Raw genomic sequence first — 26,567 nt, 5'->3', positions numbered from 1 at the left:
TGATTTTTTGACCAGAAAAGTCAAGATGCACTACGTAAAACGTTACTGAAAAACACATTTATTTTTTCCTCATTATATACATACATTGCTTGCTGCTGGATGTATGATACAGTTCATCATTCATTAAAATGAATGATGCAGTTAATTTTCAATGTTTCTGAAAGTGTTTTGTTGCAACTGTCTGTCTACAACGGAGTGACTACACTAACCCCCTGCCAGAGTATTTTATTAAAATATAAATCAATTGGCCTACACCTGCGATTTGAAACCTGCCCTTACAGCAGGGTTCCAACAGACCTTGCAGGGGGGAAGCCCAAACTCTTCTTTGGGGGATCACGTCCAGATACTGGCTCTTGTTAAACAAATTAAAGGTAGATGTTTATTGCTGTCTTCCTGTCTCGGTAGCCAGGAAAAAAACACCTTTCACGTGTGTTGGGTAACACAGAGAGCTGCTGAATGCATGTTAAGATGCAGGTTTACACTTGCCTGTGAAGTATCCAGGTACGGGCTGATCGTCACTGCTGCGATCATCTAACATGGTCCCAGCCACCTTAATTTGTTTTGGGTCCTGTTGCCACCAGCTGAAGTAATAAATTGGCATTTGCTCAGAGAAAAGTTGTGGCAAGCATGAAGGTTTTTCAATGATGTTAAGCTAACTTGATTTGAAAAGGAAAGAATTCCCCCCCTTTTCACCTACCTATCATACCTATTATGGGGGGCTAATGCTTGGTTTGGTGAAATGCTGTCCAGTACTACCACCTCAAACACAAGTGGTGCATGTAAATATTAACTGAAGCTTTTTGTCCGAGAACGGTTTCCAAAACCATAAGATCACCCTGCTTATAGGCTGTGTCTAATTGGAGCACTGTTATTCAGTGACCTGAGCCTTCTGGAGAAGGCAAGGTGAGAAAACCACCAAAGTGGCACAAATCGGAAGAAAACAGGATCAAGCTTTGAGAATTCTACTGGTTCTGCAGTGCTATCTCAAGAAATGAGGGACTGTGATTTGTGCCATCATCAATGTAAAAGCAATGTGACTTTTATTACGAGAAACGTACTCATTCTTGCTAACTAAGAACTGATTTGCTGAATTCCAAGGGAAATAAAATTTAAGTGCTTCAGACAAAAAGAAAAGGGGGCACAGGGAGACTGTAAACAGATGTAAGGATAAACACTTCTGAAGAGTTACTACCCTGTTAAAAGGTTTTCACTGAAGACTGAGATTTGTTTTCTTTGCAGTATTAAGACCCCAACATGCGCAATTCTTTCTTAAACACACTCTTCCTCTTTCCAGTCAAAAAGTGTCAGTTCACAGTTTGTTTCAGCAACTTGGCAAGTCCCAGACTACTGTCACAGTTCAGCGCTCTAAACCAGGACTGCTTCCTTGGGGAATACACAAAGGTATAGCTGGCTACAGTACGCTGCAGCTGTGTTAGGGTATTATGAAAAAAGTCAAGTAAATGACAGAGTAATGTCTCTTGAATAGGTGAAGTTTAGCTAAGTGCTATGATGCTCATTAATTAAGCTTCAAACTATTGCATTTACAGTTAATAATACAAAAAGTACAAAAAAATTATCTTACAGAGTGTTTTTTTGATCCTGAGTATTCCCAGGAAACAGAAAAGCGTCTGAAATATTTTCCCCTCCCAATTTCTGTTAAACTGTGGATTTCTCTCCTTAAAAAAATAATTTGATATAAATTTAAAATGCTAACATCTATTTGCTCTGATGCATTAAGTTTAGAAATCAGATTTGTATGCTTAGACATAATATAAAAACTATATATTTCTATTATCTAACAGTGTGCAAAACCCATGACTTCATGTTGGTTTTTACTCCCCATAATAAAGGTGTACCTTTTTTTCATTCAATGAGTCTTCGAGCTATGTTTGAAAGAAAAATAATTTTCAGTTGATTATATTTGCATTTCAATATAAATTATTTCCATTCCCATTGCTAACATGACATTATAATGATGATGTTCCATACTTAAAGTATGGAATATAGCTGTGCTCATCCACAAGTTGCAAGACTTCTGTTTAATAAACACCAAGCACAGTACTTAAGATTTCAGTTATTTTCACATGTACATCAAATTAGTCCATCTCATTTCCTATATAAAAACATCCTGATCCAATTTTAATAAAGATAGTATGCTTAAAAATTTCAAATATATAGTACATTTGTTTCTATACATGTAATTTCATGTACATGCATAAAAACATGCAAGATTTCCTGACAAAAATACAAATATGGAATCCTACAGCTTCACAATTTACACCTTCTTTGGCAAGCACAACTTTGTATCACATGATGTAAGTACCATCTTTGTAGTATTTCATGGATTCTAGTTGCTGAGCCATTGCAAGGACATCCTGAAATCCTGTACTGAGTCCTGACATGTGCTGAAAATAAGCTTCCTTCTCCACCTGGACAGTTAGGTTGTTTACACCAGCATCTTTGAGAATTGCTGTAACCTGCACAGAACAGTATGGTTAACATTAGTGTTACACTTTATATGCATCTCCCAGTAACTTGCAGTATCCTGGCTCTGAAATACTTCAGATTGACAAAAGTATCATCATAAAGAATTCAGTTTTCTGGAAAGCAAAGACTAGCTTCAGAGGGTACGGCTTTGCAACTTCTGTAAGCCATAGAACTTTTTGTTCTGCAAGCCTTTGCAACTTAAGAAGAAGTTATCTTTTAAAAAAGGGAAAAATTTTGTTTTAAAGAAAACAAAAAACCCAGGCAGACACATACTAGTAAGTCAGTTATAAACCCACAATTAGCATCCAGATATCCCCACTGTTTTGCAGCATGAAAGCAACGTCCTCGTCTTCTCAGACCAGATGTAGCGACGCTTGCAAGAGTGAGAAAAAAAAATCCCATGCTTTTTTTGTTGTTTTGGTTTTGCAGGTGTTTTAGAGTTCCAAGCTAGCAGGCAAGGGAATGTACAGCATTAAAGATCAGCTCTGAGACCTTAACTAATAGTTACAAAAAAAAAAAATCATGAACAGCAGCTTCAGATTCAGCCTATGACTGACAAAGGGCTAAAGAATAAGAAATTAAAACATTCATTGTGGAGGCTGCAGACAGGCTTGGCTGCAGTGAGCATGACATAGTGGGGTTTAGAATTTTGGCCTCTTAAAGGACCCACCTGGGGGAATCCCATGGGTTAGGACTATTCTGTGATGAGGGTTTAAAAACCTTGCATCTCACCTGCTGTACAATTCTCTGTTCCATCACATCAGATACCACTTGCACATGTATGGTACCTGCCACAACACTTGCAGAGTGACACCAAAAATGAGGATCTCTGTAGGATATGACCCCCTCTATTTTCTGAATCTGTAAAGAAATTACATTAGCAACAGTTACTTTAAGAACACATTTTAAACTTGTGTATGTACATGGATAATGGTGGCAAATATTTCCCAGTGAAACAAAGCTGTATAGCAAAGCAACTTTCCAGCTGACCTGTATTCAGAAATACGTAGTATTGAAAGGTCACCTTGCTACTACTGTCAAAGACAAGAAGCTAAAAGTCAAGCTAAATGAAAAAAATGAAAAAAAGAATGCCATGCTAAATAGGATGTGAAAAAACTGATTCAGTGTACAAATCAGAGTAACATCAACAGTCAGGACAACCAAAAAGCTGGTGGGCATTTAACTATTTCTGGGTCATCTGTTGCTGTACTATTCAGGATTAGCAGCTGTTTAGTTATCATAGCTGGACTTAATTTATCATTTTTTTTTTTAAACTGATCTTTGCACTGGATCTGGCTGGGATGGATTTAACTTTCTTCACAACAGCCCGTATGGTGCTGTGTTTTGAATTGGTGCCTAAAACAGTTCTGACAAACACCAGTGTGTTGGCCATTGCTGAACAGTGCTTGCGCACCATCAAGGCTTTCTCTTTTTGCACTCCACTCTGCACCTGCCCCGGTGAGTGGGCTGGGGTGGGCAAGAAGTGGGGAGGGGAAACAGCTGGGACAGCCGACCCAAGCTGGCCAGAGCGATATTGCGAGCCATGTGACACCATGCTCAGCAGTAAAAGCGGGGGAGTGGGGGGAAATTTGGGCTTCCAGGGTGGCTCTAGGGACTTGTCTGGGTATTGGTCTGCGTGGAAGGCAGTGAATGATTTCCATTGCGTTGCTTGTTTGTTTGGGTTTTTCCTCTTTCCTTCACCTGTTAAACTGCCTTTATATTGCCCCCAGATTTTTCTTGGTTTTGTTCTTCCTTTTCTCTTCCCTGTCCCACTGGCAGTGGTGGTTGTAAAGGGGGAAGCAAGCACCTGGGTGTATGGATGCTTGGCTGCTGGCTGAGGTCAACCTACAGCAAGCACATTGTTTTACTGTGATGTTATTCTTTCTCATGCAGACGAGAACACATCTCCCTCTCTACTAACTGACAGGACACCATCAGTATAGTCTTCCTTGCTGCCTCTAGTTGATGGCATCCTCAGAGAACATGTTACTAGTTCTTTGACAGAGAGGAGTTCTCCACACTGAGGCCTGCACTACAGATTTGGGCAGGAACTCCAAGTAAGCCAACAGTGAAGACTAAGTACAGCCTCAATGTACATACCACACTGCAGCAGACAGGAAGAGAATGGACTAGAATGAAAAAGTAATTAGAACAAACATCTCACCTGCTGTGAACCATCGTGCCCTTTATGATATGGAGAAATAAGAAAACCTGCAATTTTACAGTCTCAAGATACAATCCTGTAGCCTGAACAGTGCACATCAAGTTTAACGAGGCCACAGCTTTGGGGAATTGCTATGTAACTTTCTTAGTACTTCCCATGCTGTTACCACGCATATCTGAAATCATGAACTACCCATAAAAGCAAAGAACAGTACAACAAAGTTGTTTGCAAAACGACTTTAATCAGTAGAACTCCTAATCCTGTAACGTCTCTGCAAAATACATTTACAACAACTTGAGACATGAAGTGGTCTAAGACAATGGAAGCTGTCAGACTTACCTACTTGAGTTTAGTCATTATTAAGAACAGTTATAGCTTTGTATGTTTGTATATGAAAACATTTAGAATTGTAGTTCTGACCTTTTCTAAAGCAGCATGCAGATCTTTCTCCTGTTCTGGAGGTATCCTCAACAAAAGCACTTGACAGGCATCTTTCAATAGTGGGATAACACTAAGAAAAATCAATGTAGCAATAAAAAGAGAGCAGAGTGGATCAGCTATGAGCCATCCAAATTGCTGAATGAATATCGTGGATACGATAACACCAACACTGCCGAGAGTGTCTGCTAACACATGCAGAAACACACCTGGAAACAAAATCAATGGAGTGATTAAGCTGAAAACATCTGTTTAAAATGTATGCGTATGTTCAACAGCAGAAACACAGTAAGCTTTATTAAATTTAGTAAATACCCTTCAAGCTAAACAGAGGCAACTATTTTTTTTGTCTGACCTGCGCAAAATTAAATAAAACATTTAGCTTTTCTAATTTTTAATTACAGATCAATGAAATAAAACATTTTTACTCTACAGTGCAATGATCTAGGCAGGCATTTGCAGATTAAACCAAACGTGAATAGTCTTTAAATTGTTAGTAGGATTTGTACTGTATAGCACAATCATTTAAACTGTATAGAGGGACTGACTGATCCTTAACAGAGGATAAAATGATCAGTGTAAATGCACTGGCCTGCTAATGTGGACAGATATTAATGTAGCATTTGGTTTTTGTATGCCAGCTCTGCTCCCATTTCACAAGAAGATTGTCTATCTGCTACTGCTAGGCATTTTATACTTTATACTGCTTTAATGGTGGGTAGCATTCTTAATGTACATTGAATGGGCACAGAAAAATAATCGCTAACCATTTGCAAGATTAGTGCTAGTCAAGCGTCAGGACTTGAAAGAATACTGAAATAGCTAAGAGTATAGGCAGATTTCACAAAAATGCCAGACTGCTGAATTAGAACATAACCAATGAAATATGAGACTATTTGCTAAAATGTTTATGTTCTGACAAGCTTACATAAAAAAATCGTTCTTTTGTAGATTTTTTTTTTCATAAGCCAGGCAGTTGTTAAATAACTACTTTGTAACTACTAGGAAAAAAATTCTAAGCAGTAGCTAAGCTGAAATTTTTTATATATTGCCCTTCTCGGTTAGCTTCTGATTTTACACTTGTAAAAGAAAGTTTCTTCTTTATCACCTTGTCTTCTGAATCACAGATAGAAACATATTCTAGATGACTGGTTTGAATTTGTTCTTCTGCTTCTTACCCCCTCCCCCAGTTGTTTTTATAAGCAGCTGTCACACGATACCTAGAAGTGTGCTACTAACTTTATAGATAAGAGACCTTGTACTTTCATTTACAGATAGGACTTAGAAACAGGGACTTTCAGCTTATTCAATAAGGGTTACAATGCCTGATTATAAATGCTAGTGAAGACTGTTTATTAATGCTTTTTATTGCTCCTTAGGTATAATGTACGTCTAAGAAAGCCATGCAAAGAACCATTTCAGGTAATGTTTCTTCAAGTTAAACTCATTAATGAAGAAACAGTTTGAGAAATTAATGTACATCATATCAAATGGCTGCCAGATCACTTCTGGAAAGAGACTTCAAGAATGATGCATAGTACTGGGTCTGATTCTGAAAATATTCAAAGTCTGCCAGAAATCACATGTATCATTTACAATTCAACCATCTCTACTTGCCTCTCATGTTGGTATTCATGCCTCCTGCAGAAGACCCGTGGGAATGTCCATGGCTGTGCCCATGGTCACTGTGGGAATGGACGTGCCCGTGGCTGTGGCTGTGCCCATGGTGGGAATGGCTGTGATCATGTAAGTGACAACCTCCCCGAGAAGCTCCATGGGAGTGCGCATGGCTGAAGGCACAGATACCAACAAGGTTTACAATCAGCCCTCCAACAGAGACTGGCTGTGAGAGGGAAAAAAGTTTTTAACTTCACTACATCCTCCCAGATGTTGAAGTTTATTTTCTAGAACACAGTAAACAGAAACAGTGTGCACCCAATCAAGGAGAACTGTGAAAACATTAACATCAACAGAAGGATTATTCTAATGTGAATTCCTCATCATACTCCTTTCAGTATACAAGCTGATTTCAAAGGAATTTTCTTCATGTCTCAAAAAAAGCCAATTCTCACCAATCTTCCCCAAAAAAACACCGAATAACGAGCACCAAAATGCAAAACCTAGTATCCACTAATCAGGACAAGATAGCAAAATGAGTTTTAAGAAGGGGTGATTGATTTTATTTACTTCCAAAACCACATAAAGTGTTTTGAATACACCCTTTGCTTTGCTTTCATTGGCAAAATTAAAATTGTATATTGTATCTAAGACACACGCACTTCACTAATACTGTAGTTAACTGAAGACAGCAGCTAGTGCTTTACTGGTTGAGCTGTGCTTTTTATTGGTCTGCCTATTCTTCTACTCTTTTGAAAAACCAGCAAAGCTAGTAGAATTAAAGAGTAATTTCAGCTAATAAAGGAGTTAAGCAATTCCTTCTTAGGGGTTATGACACCTTTCCTTGGCTACATAGTCTGTGCTCATGTAGAGGGGTTAACCCCTCCCACCCCCAAGAAACAAAATCCATAGTGAAAATGGAGCAAATATTGAAGATTAAGAAGAAGAAAAAAAATCATGCCTCAGTTCCATCAATACACATTTCTAATTGTGTCTACATAAAAATCTTTCTCTTTTTACTGGAGAGCAGGAGAGCACAAATTGGCAGGCGGGGTGAACAAGTGAAGCTGGAACTGTGACAAATTAATAGGCTTGGATTTGCAGAATTCTATAATATAAAATATTTAATTTGATGAAAATGAACTATTGCATTTGGAACAAAGGGATGGAAACTTGAAATTTTAAGAAGGGAGCCCCTGAAGAAGCTGTGGAATGTAAAGACACAGAGGTGTAGTTACTATTAGCTATGCACAGCTTCATGATTGCTCATGCTGTATTGTTATGAATATCAACTCAGCATATTGTTATGAATTCTGGCTGAGTTTTGAGGCTTCTCAGAGACTAATATAAATTTTTTTCTGTAGCAATTTACATTGGTCATATGACGTAACAGCAGAACAAAATTTAGCCTTGTGCAGATTATTTCCTTAGTATCTTTCACTATAGAAAGATCACCACCTAAAAAGATTACAGCTTTAACATCTTAGAAAAAAAATTATTTAGCTGTTACAATTACATAATACTCACCCCTATATACTTTCATATTTTAAAACTAGATGTATTTTGGATTTTAAAATTAGAATATGTTAAAAAGTCAAAGCATATTTTAGACCTCTTGAGTATGCAACTTCTCCCTCCTTAACTTTTTCAAGATGAACGTAAATGAACCATTAACTGCCAAGCAACATTCAAACAGAATGACAAAACTTACAGTTAACATGTTGGTATCTATGTCTGGAGGATCCACCAGTCTGGCCACTGATTCCATGAAGACAAAGAAAGCAATTACCATCAGGAAAAGGCCATTAATAAATCCAGAGAGAATTTCTACACGTCCATACCTGAAAGCAAACATATGTACTTTTGAGAGTGAAGAACAGGTACTCTGAACAAATTTCAAAGTTATAATAAATAAAGCTGTAGCATTTAATACAGCATTAAGATTGCTTCGATTTGTTTCTTTAATGCCACAAAATCATGCTTTTTTCATGGGTTATTTATTTCTGACCAAGAAAGCTAGTTTACAGCTGTCCTAATACCAAAACTTTAAAGCTATATTAATGTATTTTTATATATACTGTACATTCAGGGCTTCAAACTGCTAAACTGCTATGCAATTTAAGCATACAAATCTTCATTATGTCAGCAGAATGGAAACATATGAACACTGAATTTCAACATTTTTTTTAACATATATTCATATATAGAATGAGGTGATTTCTAAATAATATTCATAGTGATACAGTTTTAACTGTAGATATAAACAAAAATTACATTTCAGACACTTTTTCGCAGGAGTAAGAGGGGAATAGTATGAACACAAAAGGAACAGAAGAGACATAGCAAAAAACCCACAAGAAGCATGCACCATTAAAACATCCCAAACATATCTATAGCAGGGCATTTTGAAAACAAGCAAGTAATTTCCAGACAGTCCTTAAAGAACCTAATATACATACCCATAGGAAAATATACGAGTTGCTTTCCACCTTGTCATCAGAGCTGCAAAAAGCCCCATCACTAATGCAGAACAATCAAAAAGCATGTGAAATCCATCAGAAATAAGACCAAGGCTATTGGTCCATACTCCATAAAAAAGTTCCACAAAAGTGAAAGCCTAAAATGAAAGAAAATTTTAATCCTGCTTCAAAGATTAACTTGTAATTTAATGCCTTGGTAGCTAGCAGGAAACTCTTTTCACAGGACACTTGACCATTTTCAAAAGTATTGTTCAAAGTATTTCTAGACCATTTTCTCTCTCCTACAGTGAACAAAAGTGATACATTCCAAGTTTATGAAAAGACATTTTTGAACCTACCCTCCCAAAAGCCTTAGACCTAAGAAAACAACCCTCTACAGGAGTCAATTTAAGTTCTCATTTAGAATTTTAAACTAACATTGTACAGACAAAGTTTTAAGCATTCTGTCATTAAACACTGTAACAACTCGCGTTTAAAAGCAATGCTGTCTATACACCTGTTCTGTAAAAATTTTCTTTACCAATATAGTTCACTGTTTAAACCTTAGGAATTAGTTTTGAGAAGGGTAAACAAGGAAACATTTTTAATACATACATTTTCCCTGTAAGATTTACTATTATTAACTAGTCTGCCTATGAACTTTCTTTCTTGTCTTTCATATTCCACAATGGAATTCCTTAAAGTTATCCAAGTTTCTCCCTGTTTTCTTGGATAATTGCCAAAGAACAGAGAACTTTGCAAATGAGGTTCTATCAGTCTTGCTTACTGCCTCATCTTTTCCTATTTGAGAAAGAGAGAAGCTAGAAATAAAACCAGCCTACTCCAAAATGTCACTAATAAATCCCACGCTTACTATTTTGTTGTCCCCATCCTTGAAGGCCTTACCAGTTTCAGCTTACCTGCTTGTAACATTCAGACACCTCAATCTTAAGCACACGACCATACAAGTACTTACTGGTATAACAGTTACACACAGAACCGGTGCTACCACTGTGACAACAAATCAAAGTAATCTGCCACCTACTGCAAGATTAGCATAAGAATCTTCTATTTTAACATTCCATCTAATGAAACTACTCTATCAAGGCCCACTTTAAAGACAATTGAACATGGGAAACCTTTAAAGAATAACTCTTCTTACTGTACTATGTATATACTACTCTGATTTGGTTTGAAAAAAAAAAACAACCACGCACTTACCAGATTTAGGCACAAGAAATAGAAGATCTGCCTAGAATCATATTCCTCAAGGATTTGTTTCAGTGACTCCTTAATAAACCGGGGTAATGACTGAGAGCTCTGCTGTAAGGCATCACCCATGAAGTTATAGAGAGGAGTGCCTTCAGGGGAATAGCCAATAAGGGTACCCTTCTGCCCTTTCCTGGAGGGGTAGGACAGGATATTTGCAGCTGCAAGGAAAGTATTGAAGTTTCAGTTGCTGTTTCTAAGCTTCACAGCTATTTTATAATGTGTTTTATCAACAATCAAAGCTTACATGAAATCTGCAGGCAGCAAAGTGATTGTCAACTTCATCTTGAGGTTTATAATTAGATTTCATTGCTATGTAAGATTAGATCATCACTTCCACAACAGAAAAGATGTATTGCATTCTTTTTTTTGTAGACAGTAAAGGAGCACAAAGTTACAGGCCTCTTTTATTCAGAAGAAACTATAAAAGCTCATCCAAAAGAATTCTGCACATACCCATTTTCTGATTGGCTTCCCAGTCACATGGACAACAGATTTATTAAAAGGTAAGTAAGAATACGTACATAAGATGAAGAAGACAGCACTCACTACCACCCCTCCAGAAAGAACGTGCTCTGTGCTTTCATGGTGTGGTGGCTTGTTCATAGCTCGAAGCTGGTCTGTTATTGGATGAGTCCAAAAGTTGCCAAAAAGCAGTGCACTAATGAAAATAAGAAAGGATCCGTATCGAGCACATGTGGAAGCTTCCATCTTGACAGAGCATATGGACTCCACGTAGAAATCCAGGATCACAACAAAAAAGATGACTGTTACAAAAGGCATGATGAGAGAAGACCAAGACTCTACTTTGCTCTGCAACAAAGAATACATTTCAAACAGGACTGTTCACCATTAGATGTGATTGTATATACAGCATTAAATCTAGGTCACTTTCATTACAAATGTTTTCAGCAATCCATCAAAACATAAATTATTTTATACTTTCAATGTATCACACAAACTCAACATTCCAGCTATGGAAACAGGCACATAGCTAATATGCACTGCAGAAGCTTATTTTAAATACTTTAATGTGCTTAAAAGCAACACCATATGCAACACCATGTTAGCAATGGTCTGCTCTCCCTAAGCACGCAGGCATAACCAACATGTCTTTAAATTACAGTAATCTACTCCTCAGGATAAAAGAGCCCTGCATTTATTGTCATTAATACTTGTGCAACGTTACTATATGAATCCAGGATATAATACCTGAGGCAGAAAGATGAAACAAAGTTATTACACAAAAGAGGAAATCAAGGTATCACACAGATAAACATAAAAATATAACAGAGGGAAAATTTCAAACAGAGCTTACTACAAAAATGATGGTAACTTTAGGAATTTTAAAGATATTTTAGAGGAAAGATTTAAAATAAATTGTACTTGACAAGCAGAAGCATTACAAAAAAATATATTTTTTGTACTTGCTATCTTACCTCCGTTGTCAGAGAGAGGACAATGACCCATGGGCACAACAAAACGACAGAAACAAGATGAGACAAAGCTTGAAGACGCTTGGCTCCACCTACATCTACAGATAGTTTTCGGGAAGCGATGTGAAAACCAACCTTACAGCACAATGCCACTACAAGAAGCAATACTCCGCCCTGGAAACATAGAGGGATCCAATTAGCATTTCTTAGGATTCAAATATCTCACTCCAAACAAAGTGACGCTGACATGAAAGAAGATTAATATGCTTTCCTTAACTTACCACTGAAAGCCAAGGACACGGTTATTTCCTGTAATTGCTACTCTATTTAAAAACAGTAACACAGCATACATGGTTATACCTCAGCACTATTCACAACACCCTAATAAGACTTGAAGTTTAAAACTCTCAATAGTGTTAATTGACATACAACAGCAATGAACTGGTAGTGAACAGCATACGAGGAAAAAGAAAAATTACACAGAATTTGATTTCCTATCTTCCATTATTAAAAAACTGTTGAAAGCATACGTGAATCCCAAAAGTACCATGTCACCTGGGTTTCTAAGCTTTTGAAAACCTTTCCATCACTTACCTTTAATTGCACCGTATCATAGTTCTTCATAGTATTTTCTTCCCTTCACAATTGTTCCATAAATGAATCACAAGATACACACATAGCACCTCATCTCCCTTATGTCACACTTGTTTTGAGCACAGTTAACCAGTCTCCCTAACATTTAATTTATTTTTATATTGACACTTTCTCAGCTGCTCTGTATTTTTTTTCCGTCATAGTCTGCAATGCAGCCACTTGGCACAAGACTAAGCTAACCAAACAACTCAATTAGCCATGTCAATTCCATACGGTAAGATTTTGATACTCAGTTGTTACTCATGCCACCAGTTATAATGTGACTATACTACTGAGCAGAAGTATCAGAATCTGTGTCTCCAGATACAAGTGTCTAAAGAATAAGGATACAGATTCCAGATACAAGGAAAGACTGGGGAAAGATAAAGAAGCAGCAAGAAAACACAGGCCAAAAAAGTGAGCAAGAAACAGTATGTATGCAAAGCATTACGAACATCCAGAACACGGATGATGGAATATTTCATGGTAATTTTAATGAGAGTTTTTAGGTTATACATTACAGCAAAATCCGTATCAGCTATATAAGCTGAATATTATATGGTTTGGCTTGCTGTATTGGAGCTGCTCATACTCAATCAGGATGTAAAAATTAGAGTGCTAGTTCAGTTCCCATATAAGGTGGGGATGTTTAACTTTTCTGTTTTCATCTAGGCTTGGATTAGGTGTGAGCTGGTAAAATTCTTACCTACAAAACTTAAGAGAAATGTTAACCTACTAAAATACAAGTTATTTACCTTGTGATCTGCAACACCCAGGAAAGCAATGATTGTATACAGAACATGGGTAAGAGCACTATCATGATGCCCTTCAGCTAAATAAAAAAAATATTAAGGAACAGTTTTATTTTACAATTTTGTTTTTAAAACCAAAGAGCAGGTAGAGATAGCAGAAGACCACAGAAAGCAGATGTAAGCAAACTGAACTGTAAGGTTTGTCATCTCCTTAAAATTTAGGAAGGATAAAAATATTTCCTCAGAAATTAAACAGTTACAAATATTGGGGGAAAAAACCTCAAGTATTTTGAAATAACAGAACATTGTCACTGTTAAATACTGCACAGCAGTCATGATACAGGATTTAAGTTAATTGAAAAATATACTCAACAGCATTAAAAATCAGATCAAGTTTCACTAAAGCACTAAACCAGTGAGGTGTCTAAAATATGATCTGTATTTTTCCAATTTCTAAATATTTAAACTTTAGAAAACAAAAAGTAATTGACAAGCACAACGTAGCAAATACTAAAAACCTGACAGGTTTTGGGAAGCCTACCAAAGCACACTTTAACAATGAATTTACTCACTGAAAACTCTGGATTGATTGATACTATTCCTGAATACACCATTTGCACCTGTAATTCCATTTTTCATCCTTCCTTGAGAAAATTTACTTTCACCTTGTTTGTTTTTACTGCCCATCCTTAGATGTACCACCTTTTGCCAGTGTACTTCACTATGATGGGATGATGTGTTGAAAACTTCAACACTTCCAATTTACTCTGTGGCTCTGACAGCATGTTAGCCAGCTTCCATTTGCGGCTTAAAGTCCATTGTTAGAACTACTGCAGGCTACTTCACGTCACTTTTCAATACAGCAGCTGAACTGAGATTACCACATTTACGTAAGCACAAAACAATCTTCAAGCCACCCCCCATGATATTTGAGAAGTCATGGCAGTCAGGTGAAGTCCTGGCAACTGGAAAAAGGGAAATACAGCACTCATTTTTCAAAAGGCTAGAAAGGAGGACCCTGAGAACTACTGACCTGTCAGCCTCACCTCTGTGCCTGGGAAGATCATGGAACAGATCCTCCTAGAAGCTATGCTGAAGCACATAGAGGACAGGGAAGGGATCTGAGATAGGCAGCATGGCTTCATTGAGAGCAAGTCCTGCCTGACCAACCTAGTGGCCTCCCATGATGGAGTGACTACTTCAGTGGACCAGGGAAGAGCTATGGACATCATCTACCTGGACTTTTGTAAGGCCTTTCACTGTCTCCCACAACATCCTTCCCTCTAAACTAGAGAGATGGATTTGATGGACTGTTTGGTGGATAAGGAACTAGCTGGATGGCCACAGCCAGAAAGTAGTGGTCAGCGCTCCATGTCTGGATGGAGCTCAGTGACAACTGGTGTCTGTCAGGGGTCTGTACTGGGACCAACAGTGTTTAGTATCTTCCTCAATGACAAACAGTGGAATTGAGTGCACCCTCAGCAAATCTGCAGATGACACTAAGCTGAGTGGTGCAGCTGAAGTGCCTGAGGGATGGATGCCATTCAAGACCTGGATAAGCTTGAGAAGTGGGCCCACTTCAGGAGTTCATCAGGAGGTTCAACAGAGACAAGTGCAAGGTCCTGCACCAGGGTTGGGGCAGCCCCCAGGATCAATACAGGTTGGGGGATGAAGGGATTGAGAACAGCCCTGAGGAGAGGCACTTGGGGGTGCTGGTGGATGAAAAGCTGGACATGAGCTGACAATGTGTGCTCACAGGCCAGAAAGCCAACTGTATCCTGGCTTGCATCAAAAGAACCATGGCCAGCAGGTCGAGGGAGGTCATTCTGCCCCTCTACTCCACTCTCATGAGACCCCACCTGCAGTAATTTTCCTGGTTTCAGCTGGGATAGTTAATTTTCTTAGTAGCTGCTGCAGTGCTGTTTTGGATTTGGTGTGAGAACAATGTTGGTACCACACTGATGGTTGTTGCTAGGTAATGTTTATAATAAGTCAAGGACTTTTTGGTTTCTCGGGCCTTGCCAGAGAGAGGGCCGGAGGGTCATCAGTCATTGGAGGGGACACAGCCAGGACAGCTGACCTGAACTAGCCAAAGAATTGTTCCATAACATGCAGTGTCATGCTCAGTGTATAAACTGAGGGGGGTGGCCAGGGCCTGCAATCGTTCCTCAGGGACTGGCTGGGCATCAGTCAGCAGGTGGTGAGTAACTGTTGTGCATCATTTGTTTTCTTTTCTCCCTTCCCTTTGGATTTCATCCCTCTCCCCTTCTCCCTCTTTTCATTATAACTGTTATTATTAATAATAACCATCATCATCATCATTTTTCCCCCCCAATTATTAAGTTGTTCTTATCTCAACCCTTGAGTTTTACATTCCTTTTTGATTCTCCTCCTCATTGCTCTGGGTGAGGGGGGAGTGTGCAAGCAGCTACATGGTACTTAATTACCGTCTGGGGTTAAACCATGACAGTCCTGCATCCAGCTCTGGAGTCCGCAGCATAAGAAAGGCATGGACCTGCTGGAGCAGGTTCAGAGAAGGGCCACAAAAATTATTAAAGGGATGGAACATCTCTCCTATGAGGTAAGACTGAGTGAGTTGGGGTTGTTTAGCCTGGACAAGAGAAGGCTTTGGAGAGACCTTATTGTGGCCTTTCAGTACTTAAAAAGAGGGCTCATTGCAGGAGCGGGCTGGAAATCAGGATCATAAAGTGGCAATCAGTTAGCTGAGGGGAATGTGCTCGAGCTTGTCTAGACAACAATTGACATGATACAGAGCACAGGGGAGTGAGGGACGGATGGCGCCGAGGAAAGGTAACACCTTGCTGTTAATTGCTGGCAGTTAACCACCAATCGGGGATTGCCTAGTATGCAAGGCTTAGCTTCAAGAACCAATCTGTTTAAAACGCGCAGCTTCTGAAAGTGTATATAAACTCGTGCTTCTGTACAATAAATTGACATTTGCTTGCATCAAGCTGCGTCCCGTCTCTTCATTCGCCACAGCTTATAAGAAAGATGGGGACAGATTTCTTGGCAGGGCCTGTTGTGACAGGACAAGGCGTAATGGTTTTAAACTAAAAGAGGGTAGATTCAGACTAGATACAAGGAAGAAATCTTTTATGATAAGGTTGGTGAAACCCTGAACAGGCTGTCCAGAGAGGTGGTAGGTGCCCCATCCCTGGAAACATTCAGGGTCATGTTGGATGGGGCTCTGAGCAACGTGATCTAGTTGATGTCCCTGCTCATTGTAGGGGGCTTGAACTACATGAACTTTAAAGATCCCTTCCAACCCAAACCATTCTGTGTTCTGTGATTCTATGACTCTTCCTGGATGTATGGAAAGGACTGCCAGCCAGGCTGTCAACAGTTTACTGCACACGCTTACGCTACAGCCACTACATCTAGCATTTCTAAAAAACCAGGGAGAGCCGATCCAAAAAGCTTCTAGCAATCCTAAGTGGTCTGATACGTGCAAATGGGCAAGGAGCCTTTAATTACAACTTAAAATCTACAGCTGAGTTCTAAGTTATCAAAGTAAGTAATGCCATTCATTCAGCTGTAAGTATCAGTATTTAGATGTAAAGGTAAAATCTTATGCTATAATATCCTTGAAAGCTACGATTCCTATCAAGAAAAATGCAAGCCTGTATAATTCAGTGCACTCACTTTCACATTCTCTCTGCTCCAGCAATAACAGCCACTTGCCCATACACACAACAAGAAAGGATACGATGTTCTGCTATTTTAGCCATGAGGTCATCATTATCAAAAAGTAGCAAGCAGATGACAGCTATGATGAAAAATGCAGCACCTCTTGTCTGTAAAAAGAAAAAGAAACCAACAACAAAACCACATCCCAAATATTTTTATAATGTGCTTTAACAGATTAATATAAAAAATACAGGAAATTAGTCCCTTCCCTCTCTCTTGATCGATGCAAGCATACTTTAGTTCATACTTCAGTTCAGTAAGAAAAACATGAAAAACCCACCATTTTTTTTTTAAAGTGACTGTAACAATATAATTTTATATTTATTCTGGTTTTCAGATTTACCACAGAACTCAGAGCAAATCACCACCGTAGCAAGCTAGATGCCTGTATCTTATGAACTTCAGGTGTGATTGCTTCCTTCTTCATGGTGTTTCTGCCTGCCAGAATGCACAGCTACTTAAGCCTGATCACTTCCTATTTTGTAGCATCAAGGAGCTATAAAGCAGATCTAGTGGACAAACTGTAGAATTTTGTCTTAGGGGAAGTAAAGGCTAAAGCACTGTGCAAAGGCTCTGAGAAAGCAAAGCTCTGAAGTCCTTCTGTGGGGAAGGGACAGAGGTAGCTATGAAATCCCAGCTTTCACCACCCTGACTTGTAACACTGCAATTTTCGTATTCATCTTGGCAAAACCCTGAGCTCTACAGATAAAAAAACACTACAACAGTTCATTTTCTGAAGCCAAATACAGCTATGACATTCTTGTTTCAGAAAGTCAGCTGACTTCTTTTTGCTACAGTTCATAAAGCTGAAATATTCAGAGGACAGGGTTATTGCTCCTTTGTTTCTGCTGCCTTAGATATGCAGCTTAATTGTCAAGCCTGGTCCTCTAAGATAGATTGACAAAGAGCCTCTCTGAAGCTCTAAATCTACTCTTTGGGTGGTTGGCTGGAGAAAAATTTTTTGTTCCACATGAAACGCTTCATGCTGGATGCCCTAAGCATCTCAGTTTGAGGGGGGTTAGTGTAGAGTGTCAGAGCAGATGACTGTGCTATTCACTTTATGGCCAGCCTTTTTAAAAGTGACTGGGGGACTCCAGCAGCATTTATGAGACAGAAATTTAAAAAAAGCTCCCAGTCTGAGGGAATACCAAAGCCTGACTTCCTCTTACACAGCAAGTACTCTAGCCTCAGGTATGTGACATCATAAGATACCTTTCTCCAACTATCACTGCTTTCGAGTGAAAGTAGCCAAGACTTCAAGGTGCTGGGATGAGCTCACTCCATTCAGGGTCGATACAGCACACAGCTGGAGAGAACCTTGCGAAATTTTGTGTAATGCGACTCAGACAAAAGGTATAGACCTCTGCTTAAGTGACAGACTGGGCCCAAGTATTCAGCACATATAGGCTCATGCAGACATTAAAGTACTTAGAGAACTTTCTGGCAGAAAAAACAAAGTATGTGAAAACCTATAGACACTGAAGAGGCTAGGCAAGGATCTGGAGACTGTATTGCTAGACTTCAAGTGTCTGAAGGCCAGTGCCACTACACATTCGTATGTGCTTTTGTCAGTTTGAACTGAAAACCTCATTACAAAGAATGCTGACGTGCAAAAATAATCATCAAGGTTCTTTTCCACCTAGAAACAGAAAACCTCTCAGGTACTTGACATGGATCTCCAACAGGTTCACCCACTGTTTTGCTTTCAATGTCAGCTTTATTATTTCAGGTAGTAAATCTTACAATTTCAACACTAATTAAACTAAAAAATCCCAGTTTCTATGAACATAGGAGTAAAACATTGTTTGTTTCAGGTAAAGAAGTACTTGAATTTCTAGCATTCGGTATTTTTTGCATTTGATAAACCAACATTTTTAAATACCTTTGCTGGTCCTCCACCTGAGTTTGTGAACAAGACACTAAGGAGTGATAGCACAACCACATCACTGTGCTCAAACAGCAACAATGTCCTATAAAAAAATGAAATAAAACACTTACATCCACTTACAAGGAGTTTATCTCACAAGCTTGATGTATACTATTTCAGCTAAAATTCAATGACACAGCAGTTAAAGACATCCTGTCATTTCAACAAATTTAAACAATTCAAAAGGATAAATGCGAATCTATTTGCCTTTACCAGTAATAGATCTAGATGTGGGCAGCTAGACATATCACAAACTAAGAACTTCCTAACTCAAGGAGCAGATTAAAATTACTCATTTATAGATTACTTTCTTATATTTTCTTCTTATAACACAAGATAATGACTTGCTTAAGATAGAATTATTATTCCCACTACAATACCTCCTCTAACCCAAAGTTTCCGGCTCCCAGAAAAAAGAGAGGTCCTGTGCTGTTCTATTACATTGTGTTTATTGAGGTGTTGATGGTCTAATAGTTTATAAAACCTCAGAACCTCTTAATTACTGAAAACAAGAAATTCTAACTTGCACACTAACCTGCTTCAGATGACAAAGGCAGACTAATAAGCTATACTGACAGCTTTTCAGAGCAGAACATGAAAGTAATAATCACTGTCACATTTACCAAATGCTTCTGCTGTTCTCCACATAGAAATATAGCCTGTTAGGGCCCATGCTACTGGTTCTGTTTGGGAAGACTGCAAGCATCCAGAAAGGCACTACAGTATTAAAAGTCCTATTAATCTCAGGTGTGCCTTCTCCTGTGTATAGAAGATAAAATTTCAACTTCATAAAATGCATCATTTAAGGCTTTACCTTCCTCTCTCTAATGAAAGATGCTTTCTAATACATCAACTGTATGTTGATGTTGTTGTCTAATGTTATTCTTTTATAATTACTTAGTACTGCTAACAAACCACACAAGACAGGGTGAGAGAACTGGGGTTGTTCAGCCTGAAGAAGAGAAGGCTCCCTGGAGACCTTATAGCAGCTGTCCATTTCCTAAAGGGGGCTGCTTATAAGAAAGATGGGGACAGACATTTTGGTAGGACCTGCAGCGACAGGACAAGGGGTAATGGTTTTAAACTAAAATAAGGTAGATTTAGATTAGATATTAGGAAGACATTCCTCACTGTGAGAGTGGTGAGACACTGGAACAGTTGCCCAGAGAAGCTGTGGATGCCCCATCCCTGGAAGTGTTCAAAGCCAGGTTGGATGTGGCTTTGAACAACCTGTTCTAGTGGAAGGTGTCCCTGCCCATGGAGGAGGGTTGGAACTAGATGATCTTTAAGGTCCCTTCCAACCCAAACGATTCTGTGATTTTGTGAAGTGATTCTACTCCCAGTATATGCCCTAATGCTACCCAAGTCCAACACAGCACACGTGTACAAGTGCCCTACAACAAATGCAGAGATTGAGTCTAGTCACCTGGCATAGGAATACAAGCTGCCATCACTAGTTGTCAAGTCATGGACTTCAACCCTTAAATAAACAGTTGGGGTTGCATTAATGAGTCTAGGGAAATGATGAAAACTATAGCCAGAAAAACAGTGATCTTGTTGTATCACTCACATCAATAGTTTAAGCACTCTCAAGAATTTCACTGGTATCTTGTCAAAGAATGCATGAAGAAAATTACAAGTTCTGCAGAAAATTACATGTAGTTTTTCCCAAGCACAACAGAGTTCACAGGAAAAAGCATAAAGATTCATCTAAAATTTCAAAAAAATAAGAGAAGGGGCTGATAGACAGAAAACAAAATAAAAAAGAGCAAGACAGGGAAAGATCACAAAAATTAGCTTAAATAGAGAGAAAATTCTTTACAGTAAATACATAATTACCTCAGTGGTCCACAAAGAGTAAGGCCAAAAAACCACAAGAGTGAAATGATACATCCCACAACAGCATGCTTAAAAATTTTGATCCACTACAAAAGAAAGGTATTTCATTATTATTTCTCCACAGTTTCAAAATAAATGCCCCATTATTAGCATTATTAGCACAGTAGCTGTAGAAATATAAAGGAAACATACGCTCTGCAGTGTCTGCAAAATTCAGAGTATGATTATCTTCTTACCTACTTTGCCAGGCAACAAAGGGTTTTTTGGACATATTATGAAACAGAATTAATTACTTCTTTTCTACCACAGTACTAGATTCTATAGTATAATCTGAGATCTCCTTAACAAAAAAACTGGACAAAAAGGCTGAAAAAAATTAAGTCTATTTACCTGTCAAAGAATCTGTTTATTTTGTAATCTATTGCATATATCTGATAAACACATACAGAGCTAGATAAAACATTCAAGATACAGAGACTAAGAGCCTAGGTCTACAAGTATTTATGCACATGTTAAATTCTTTCTTCAGGAAGCAGGTTGTAATTCAGCTATTCAATACATTATTAACTTCTAATGCAAGTTTTTGAAGAGAAGTAATTTTGGAAACCCATTAAACAAGAAAAAGTGCCTATGACAAACATTACATCTAAAAGATCCCCAATTTAAAAATTTTTAGCAATAGTGAAACTGTAACTGGACAGATTCTTCTGAACAAAAATCAAAGATCCAATTTGTTCCTGTCCACACTTTAAAATTCTGCCATATGTATCTAAACACAAAAGCAGTTGACATTTGGAACACTTCTCAGGCTATCCTCCAGACTGTCTCTACTTGGCACATGCACTGTTAACACCGTGCATGAATCAAGTTTTTGCATAGTTACATACAACCAAGATAAATACAAAGCAGGTGAAGAAAATTTATTTCATACAAAATAGCAGGTCCCAACCTGGCCCTACTCTTAACTTCTCAGGGTACTGGGAACTCAAGATGGGTTTGAAGAGCAGTTACACTAGCTCCTCAACACAACACAACACAACACAACACACCATACAGAAACCACTCTTTTTGCTTGGGGGACAGGACTGGAGCACTTTGACATTTTGCCAGTCCAGAATTAGACCTTCTGAACTGGCGAAATCAGCTAAGTAGACTTCAGCTCTTTTTGAAAATTCAGTCCTCAAAAGACATGTTTGTATGGAGCCAAGGACCAAACTTTTCACAACACTGTCAAAAGGAGCTAACAAAACCTACAAATGCTGGTTGTTTTTTACAGTGCACTAGACACAAAGTTAGTTACACACTTCTGGAAACTGCAACCACATCTTCAAGTGGATTAAACTTTGTTCCACTTTTACTCTTGGCAAAAGCCACGTTGTCAAAACTATCTACAAAGCTTATCAAATCACTATTACATATGTCAACTCACCTGACGCTTAGTTACCACTTTTCCAGAAGAAAATGGTTTTTGAAACAAAACCATAAAAAATGCAGACCTGTTAAAAGGAGAAAGTTTTCTCTATTAGTACATAAACAGCTTTTTATTCAAGCCTGCTCTAAACAACTAGGTCTCTCCTACTAAGCTCGGTTTACAAAATGGCTTCCTCTGCATTTTTCTTAAAAACACACTGACCAGAGTCACTGGTTTTATTTTCCCTGCTGTATTACACGTCAGATACCAGTACAAAGGTGATGAAAAGTGAACTTCAATTCTTGTCAACTTTAATGCAAGTTCTCCAGAGAATGGCTAATTGAGAAGTCTACCCGTGATTTACAAAAATCAAAATAACTGACCTTAGTTTTGGGGAGAAATAATACTATGCTTTTTATTAGCAAGATACATACACCCAAAGGCTTATTCACATATGGAATGCTAAACACAGCCTTGTTAGAAATGGTAAGAAAGAAACAGCACGCATTTTCCTCAACTGGGATCAAGAGGAAATGATGGGAAAAAGACTATGGTGCTTCAGAATATGCACATGAAAAGCTCAGAAATGTGAAAAATTTGAAATAAAAGGAAAAAATGAGGTTCCAAATGTACCAACTCTGCCAAGTTTATTACAGAAATGCTCTTCCACATCAGTGTCACCTCAGTGCCTGACAAGATCATAGAATGATTTAGGTTGGACAAGATCTTTGAGATCATCAAATTGAACCATTAACCCAGGATTGCCAAGTCCATCACTAAACCATGTCCTTAAGCACTGCATCTGCATATTTTTTGAACACCTCCAGAAATGGTGATTCTACCATCCATTGCGTCAACAGCCCTTCCGTGAAGAAATCTTTCCTAATATCCAATCTAAACCTCCCCTGGCTTACACTTGAGGCTGTTTACTCTTGTCCTGTTGCTTGTTACCTGGGAGAAGACACCTACTCCCACCTGGCCACAACCTCCTTTCAGGTAGTTGTAGAGAGAAGATTTTCTGTGGGATTTTGACCCAACCCCCAGTTCTTCTGCTGTGATGGTACCACGACCATCTTCATCAAATAGGTAAAAAGCTTCCTTGAATTCAGCAACCTGTTCTTCAGTCAGCTGATCAGCCATTGCGTGGTGGCTGCACAAACTGCATGATCATAAGCTGTGGTGGCTGTTCTAACATGGAGCAGATCCTCCTGGAAACTATGGAAAATATGCTAAGGCACATGATAAATAAGAAGGTGACTGGTGACAGCCAGCATGGCTTCACTAAGGGCAAATCATGCCTGACAAATCTGGTGGCCTTCTATGATGTGGTCACAGTCTTAACGGACAAGGGAAGAGCGACTGATGTCATCTACCTGGACTTCTGCAAAGCTTTTGACACATCCCACGTGACATCCCTGTCTCTAAACTGCAGACATGGATCTGATGGATGGATGACTAGGTGGATGAGGAAGTGGCTGGATGGCTGTGCTCAAGGAGTTGTGGTCAATAGCTCGATGTCCAAGTCAAGACCAGTGGTGAGTGGTGCTCCTCAGGGGTTGGCACTGTTTAACATCTTTGTCAGTGACACTGGCAGTGGGATCAGGTGCACCCTCAGCAGGTTAGCTGATCACATCAAGCTATGCAGTGAGGTTGACAGGCTGGAGGGAAAGGATGACATCCAGAGAGACCTTGACAGGTTGAGAGGCGAACCTCATAAAGTTCAACAATGCCGAGTGCGAGGTCCTGCACTTGTGTTGGGGCAATCCCAAGCACAAATACAGGCTAGGTGGGGAATGGATTGAGTGCAGCCCTGAGGAGGACTTGTGGTTGTACTGGTGGACAAGAAGCTCAACATGGCCTGACAATGTGTGCTTGCAACCCAGAAAGCCTAGGATACCTAGGCTGCATCAAAAGAAGCATGGCCAGCAGGTCAAGGGAGGCGATTCTCTCCCTCTGCTCTGCTTTGGTGAAACCCCACCTGGAATAGTGCATCCAGCTCTGGGGCCCCCAACATAAGGACATGAACCTGTTGGAGCAAGTCCAGAGGAAGGGCACAAGGATGATCAGAGGGCTGGAGCAGCTCTCCTATGAAAACAGGCTGAGAGTTGGGATTGCTCAGTCTGGAGAAGCAAAGACTCCGAGGAGACGTTATAGCAGCTGTCCAGTTCCTAAAGTGGGCCTGCAAGAAAGCTGGAGAGGGACTTTTGACAAGGGCATGTAGCAACAGGACAAGGGGGAATGTATTTAAACCAAGAGGGTGGATTTAGGTTAGATATTAGGAAGACATTCCTCACTGTGAAGGTGATGAGACACCCTGGGAACAGACTGCCCAGAGGAGCTGTGGATGCCCCATCCCTGGCAGTGTTCAAGGCCAGGCTGGATGTGGGTTTGAGCCACCTGGTCTCATGGAAGGTGTCCCTGCCCAGGGTCTTGGAATGCGATGACCTTTAAGGTTCCTTCCAATCCAAACCATTCTATGATTCTATTATCAGGTAAACATGAAGCAGGATTGTGTCTGCAAAGGATGCTTCTGTGTATTTGCTGTTAGTTTCTAAACTTCAGCTCTCAATCAGGGAAAAACAGCAGTTGAAGCTCCCAAGAACTATAGGAATACAAATTATAAGCAAGCAAGCTTGTCTTCTATACCCTTCTTAAGAAAATGTGGACATGTCCAAGTTTCCCATGATCAGTACTGTCGCAATACGACTAGTTTTGAAGTAGCAGAAACACTGAAGTTTCCTAATGGTAAAGAGGCCTTAAAGAAGAGACATGGATAGACTACAGAGCTGGGCAATCACTACAGTATGAAATTTTAAAAAGAGCAAGTGCCAGATTCTCCACCTGGGATGCGGTAATCCTGGCTATACATACACACTGAGGGACAGGAGGCTGGAGAGCAGCCCCACAGAAAGAGCTGGGGGTTTGGGTTGATGGCAAGTTGAGTATGAGTCATCAGTGTGTCCTGGCAGCCAGAAGGGCCAACCATGTCCTGGGGTGCATGAAGCACAGCACGGCCAACCAGTCCAGGGAAGTGACTGTCCCACTTTACACTGCACTGCTGCAGCCCCATGTCAAGTACTGTGTGCAGTTGTTGGTGCTTCAATGCAAGGACATTAGACTGTTGACAGTGTGTTCACAGAAGGGTGACCAAGATGGTGAAAGGTCTCAAGGGCAAAACTTAGAAGTGGCTGTGGTCACCCGGCTTGCTCAGCTTGGAGAGGGCTGAAGGGTGGCCTCATCACAGCCTGCAACTTCCTCAAGGCGTGCTGCCGAGGGGGAGGTGCTGGTTTCCTTGCTGGTGACCAGTGATAGGACATAAGGAGATGGAATGAAACTGCAAGGGGAAGTTCAGACTGGACATGAGGAAAAGGTTGTTCACTGAGATGCTGGTCAGTCACTGGGACAGGCTGCCCAGGGAAATGATACTGGCACCAAGCCTGTCACAGTTCAAGGAGCATCTAGACAATGTTCTTAGCCATACGGTTTAGTTTCAGGTAGTCCTGCAAGGAGCAGGGAGTTGGACTTGATGATCCTTATGGTCCTTTCTAACTTATTATATAATTCTGAAATTACAGTGACTAGAGATATGGGTGAAAACTTGTATGAACAGAGTATTTCCTTGATCCACTGCTATGCTTTCTCCTTTGATTAACCGGTAATAACATAATGGATGGTATAAACTTGATGCTGACAAATAACACCGTAGACAAAGCATGCTGTAACGGCGGTGGACAAGGCTTCACCCCCTGCACACTCACCCCAGCTGCACTATAAAAATAAACTGCACGAGGTGCACCGCTTTCAGAAGGTCGTAAGACTCGAAGAGGCCCACGGCTTTCAAAAACTTGGCGAAGCACAGCAGCACGATGTAGCGAGTCAGCCTGTAAGAGAAGAGTGCAGCCTGCACCTCCGGCCACGCAGGGCCGCCGCCCGCCCCGCCCGCGCCTCACGCCGCTGAGGCCGCCGGCTCCCACCGCCCCCGGCGGGCCGAAGGGCGACGGCCGCTGCCCCCCGGCCCAGCGGGAGAGGCGGCCACGGGCAGCGCCCGCCGAAGGGGCCCGCCTCACCCAGCGACGAACCGTTCCCTCCCCGCCGCCGTTACCGGGCGCTGGGTACATCCACAGGCCCCAGGAGGCCGCCGCCAGCCAAGGCCTGCCCGCTGTACTTCTCCTCCATGCCGGGGCGAGGGAGCGGCACGGCCCCGCACTCCTGCGGGGGAAGGGGTGCGAGCGCTCCGGCGCGGCGCGGCACGGCACGGCCCGCCTCCCCCGCAGCGAGGCAGCGCCTTCCCCGCGGCCCAGCGGCCGCCGCTGCGGGTGGGAACACGGGAGGAGGGGTGGGGGGTGGGGGTGGGAGGGGAGAAGGGCGGGGCAGGCCGCCCGCCGGCCCGCGCGCATGCGCCGGGCGCAGTGCGCAGGCGCCCCAGC

At 40.4% G+C, this 26,567-nt stretch overlaps 1 protein-coding gene across 1 annotated transcript; it reads right to left on the bottom strand.

Moving 5' to 3' along the window:
* Positions 1-35: 35 nt before the first annotated feature.
* On the bottom strand, positions 36-26,456 carry SLC30A5 (solute carrier family 30 member 5). Its single transcript, XM_080370853.1, has 16 exons — positions 26,243-26,456; positions 25,899-26,021; positions 22,159-22,225; positions 20,730-20,815; positions 18,846-18,933; positions 16,983-17,070; positions 13,259-13,335; positions 11,874-12,044; positions 10,959-11,247; positions 10,387-10,595; positions 9,166-9,323; positions 8,418-8,547; positions 6,707-6,932; positions 5,072-5,298; positions 3,220-3,348; positions 36-2,477 (listed from the first exon to the last, which is right to left on the bottom strand). The coding sequence occupies exons 1-16, from the start codon at positions 26,314-26,316 to the stop codon at positions 2,307-2,309; spliced, it is 2,313 nt and encodes a 770-aa protein (XP_080226979.1). The 5' UTR covers positions 26,317-26,456; the 3' UTR covers positions 36-2,306.
* Between the last annotated feature and the right edge of the window lie 111 nt (positions 26,457-26,567).

Source organism: Falco punctatus (genome assembly GCF_963210335.1).
Source record: "Falco punctatus genome assembly, chromosome: Z".
NCBI classification, from domain to species: domain Eukaryota; kingdom Metazoa; phylum Chordata; class Aves; order Falconiformes; family Falconidae; genus Falco; species Falco punctatus.
This window is presented reverse-complemented; position numbering and strand designations above follow the sequence as displayed.

Coding starts and splice junctions, on each gene's coding strand:
- SLC30A5 (XM_080370853.1), bottom strand. CDS start 26,316: ATGGAGGAGAAGTACAGCGGGCAGGCCTTGGCTGGCGGCGGCCTCCTG. Junction 26,022..26,242: donor GTGGATGTACCCAGCGCCCG/GTAACGGCGGCG, acceptor CTTCTCTTACAG/GCTGACTCGCTACATCGTGC. Junction 11,248..11,873: donor TCCTCTCTCTGACAACGGAG/GTAAGATAGCAA, acceptor TCTTTGTTGCAG/AGCAAAGTAGAGTCTTGGTC.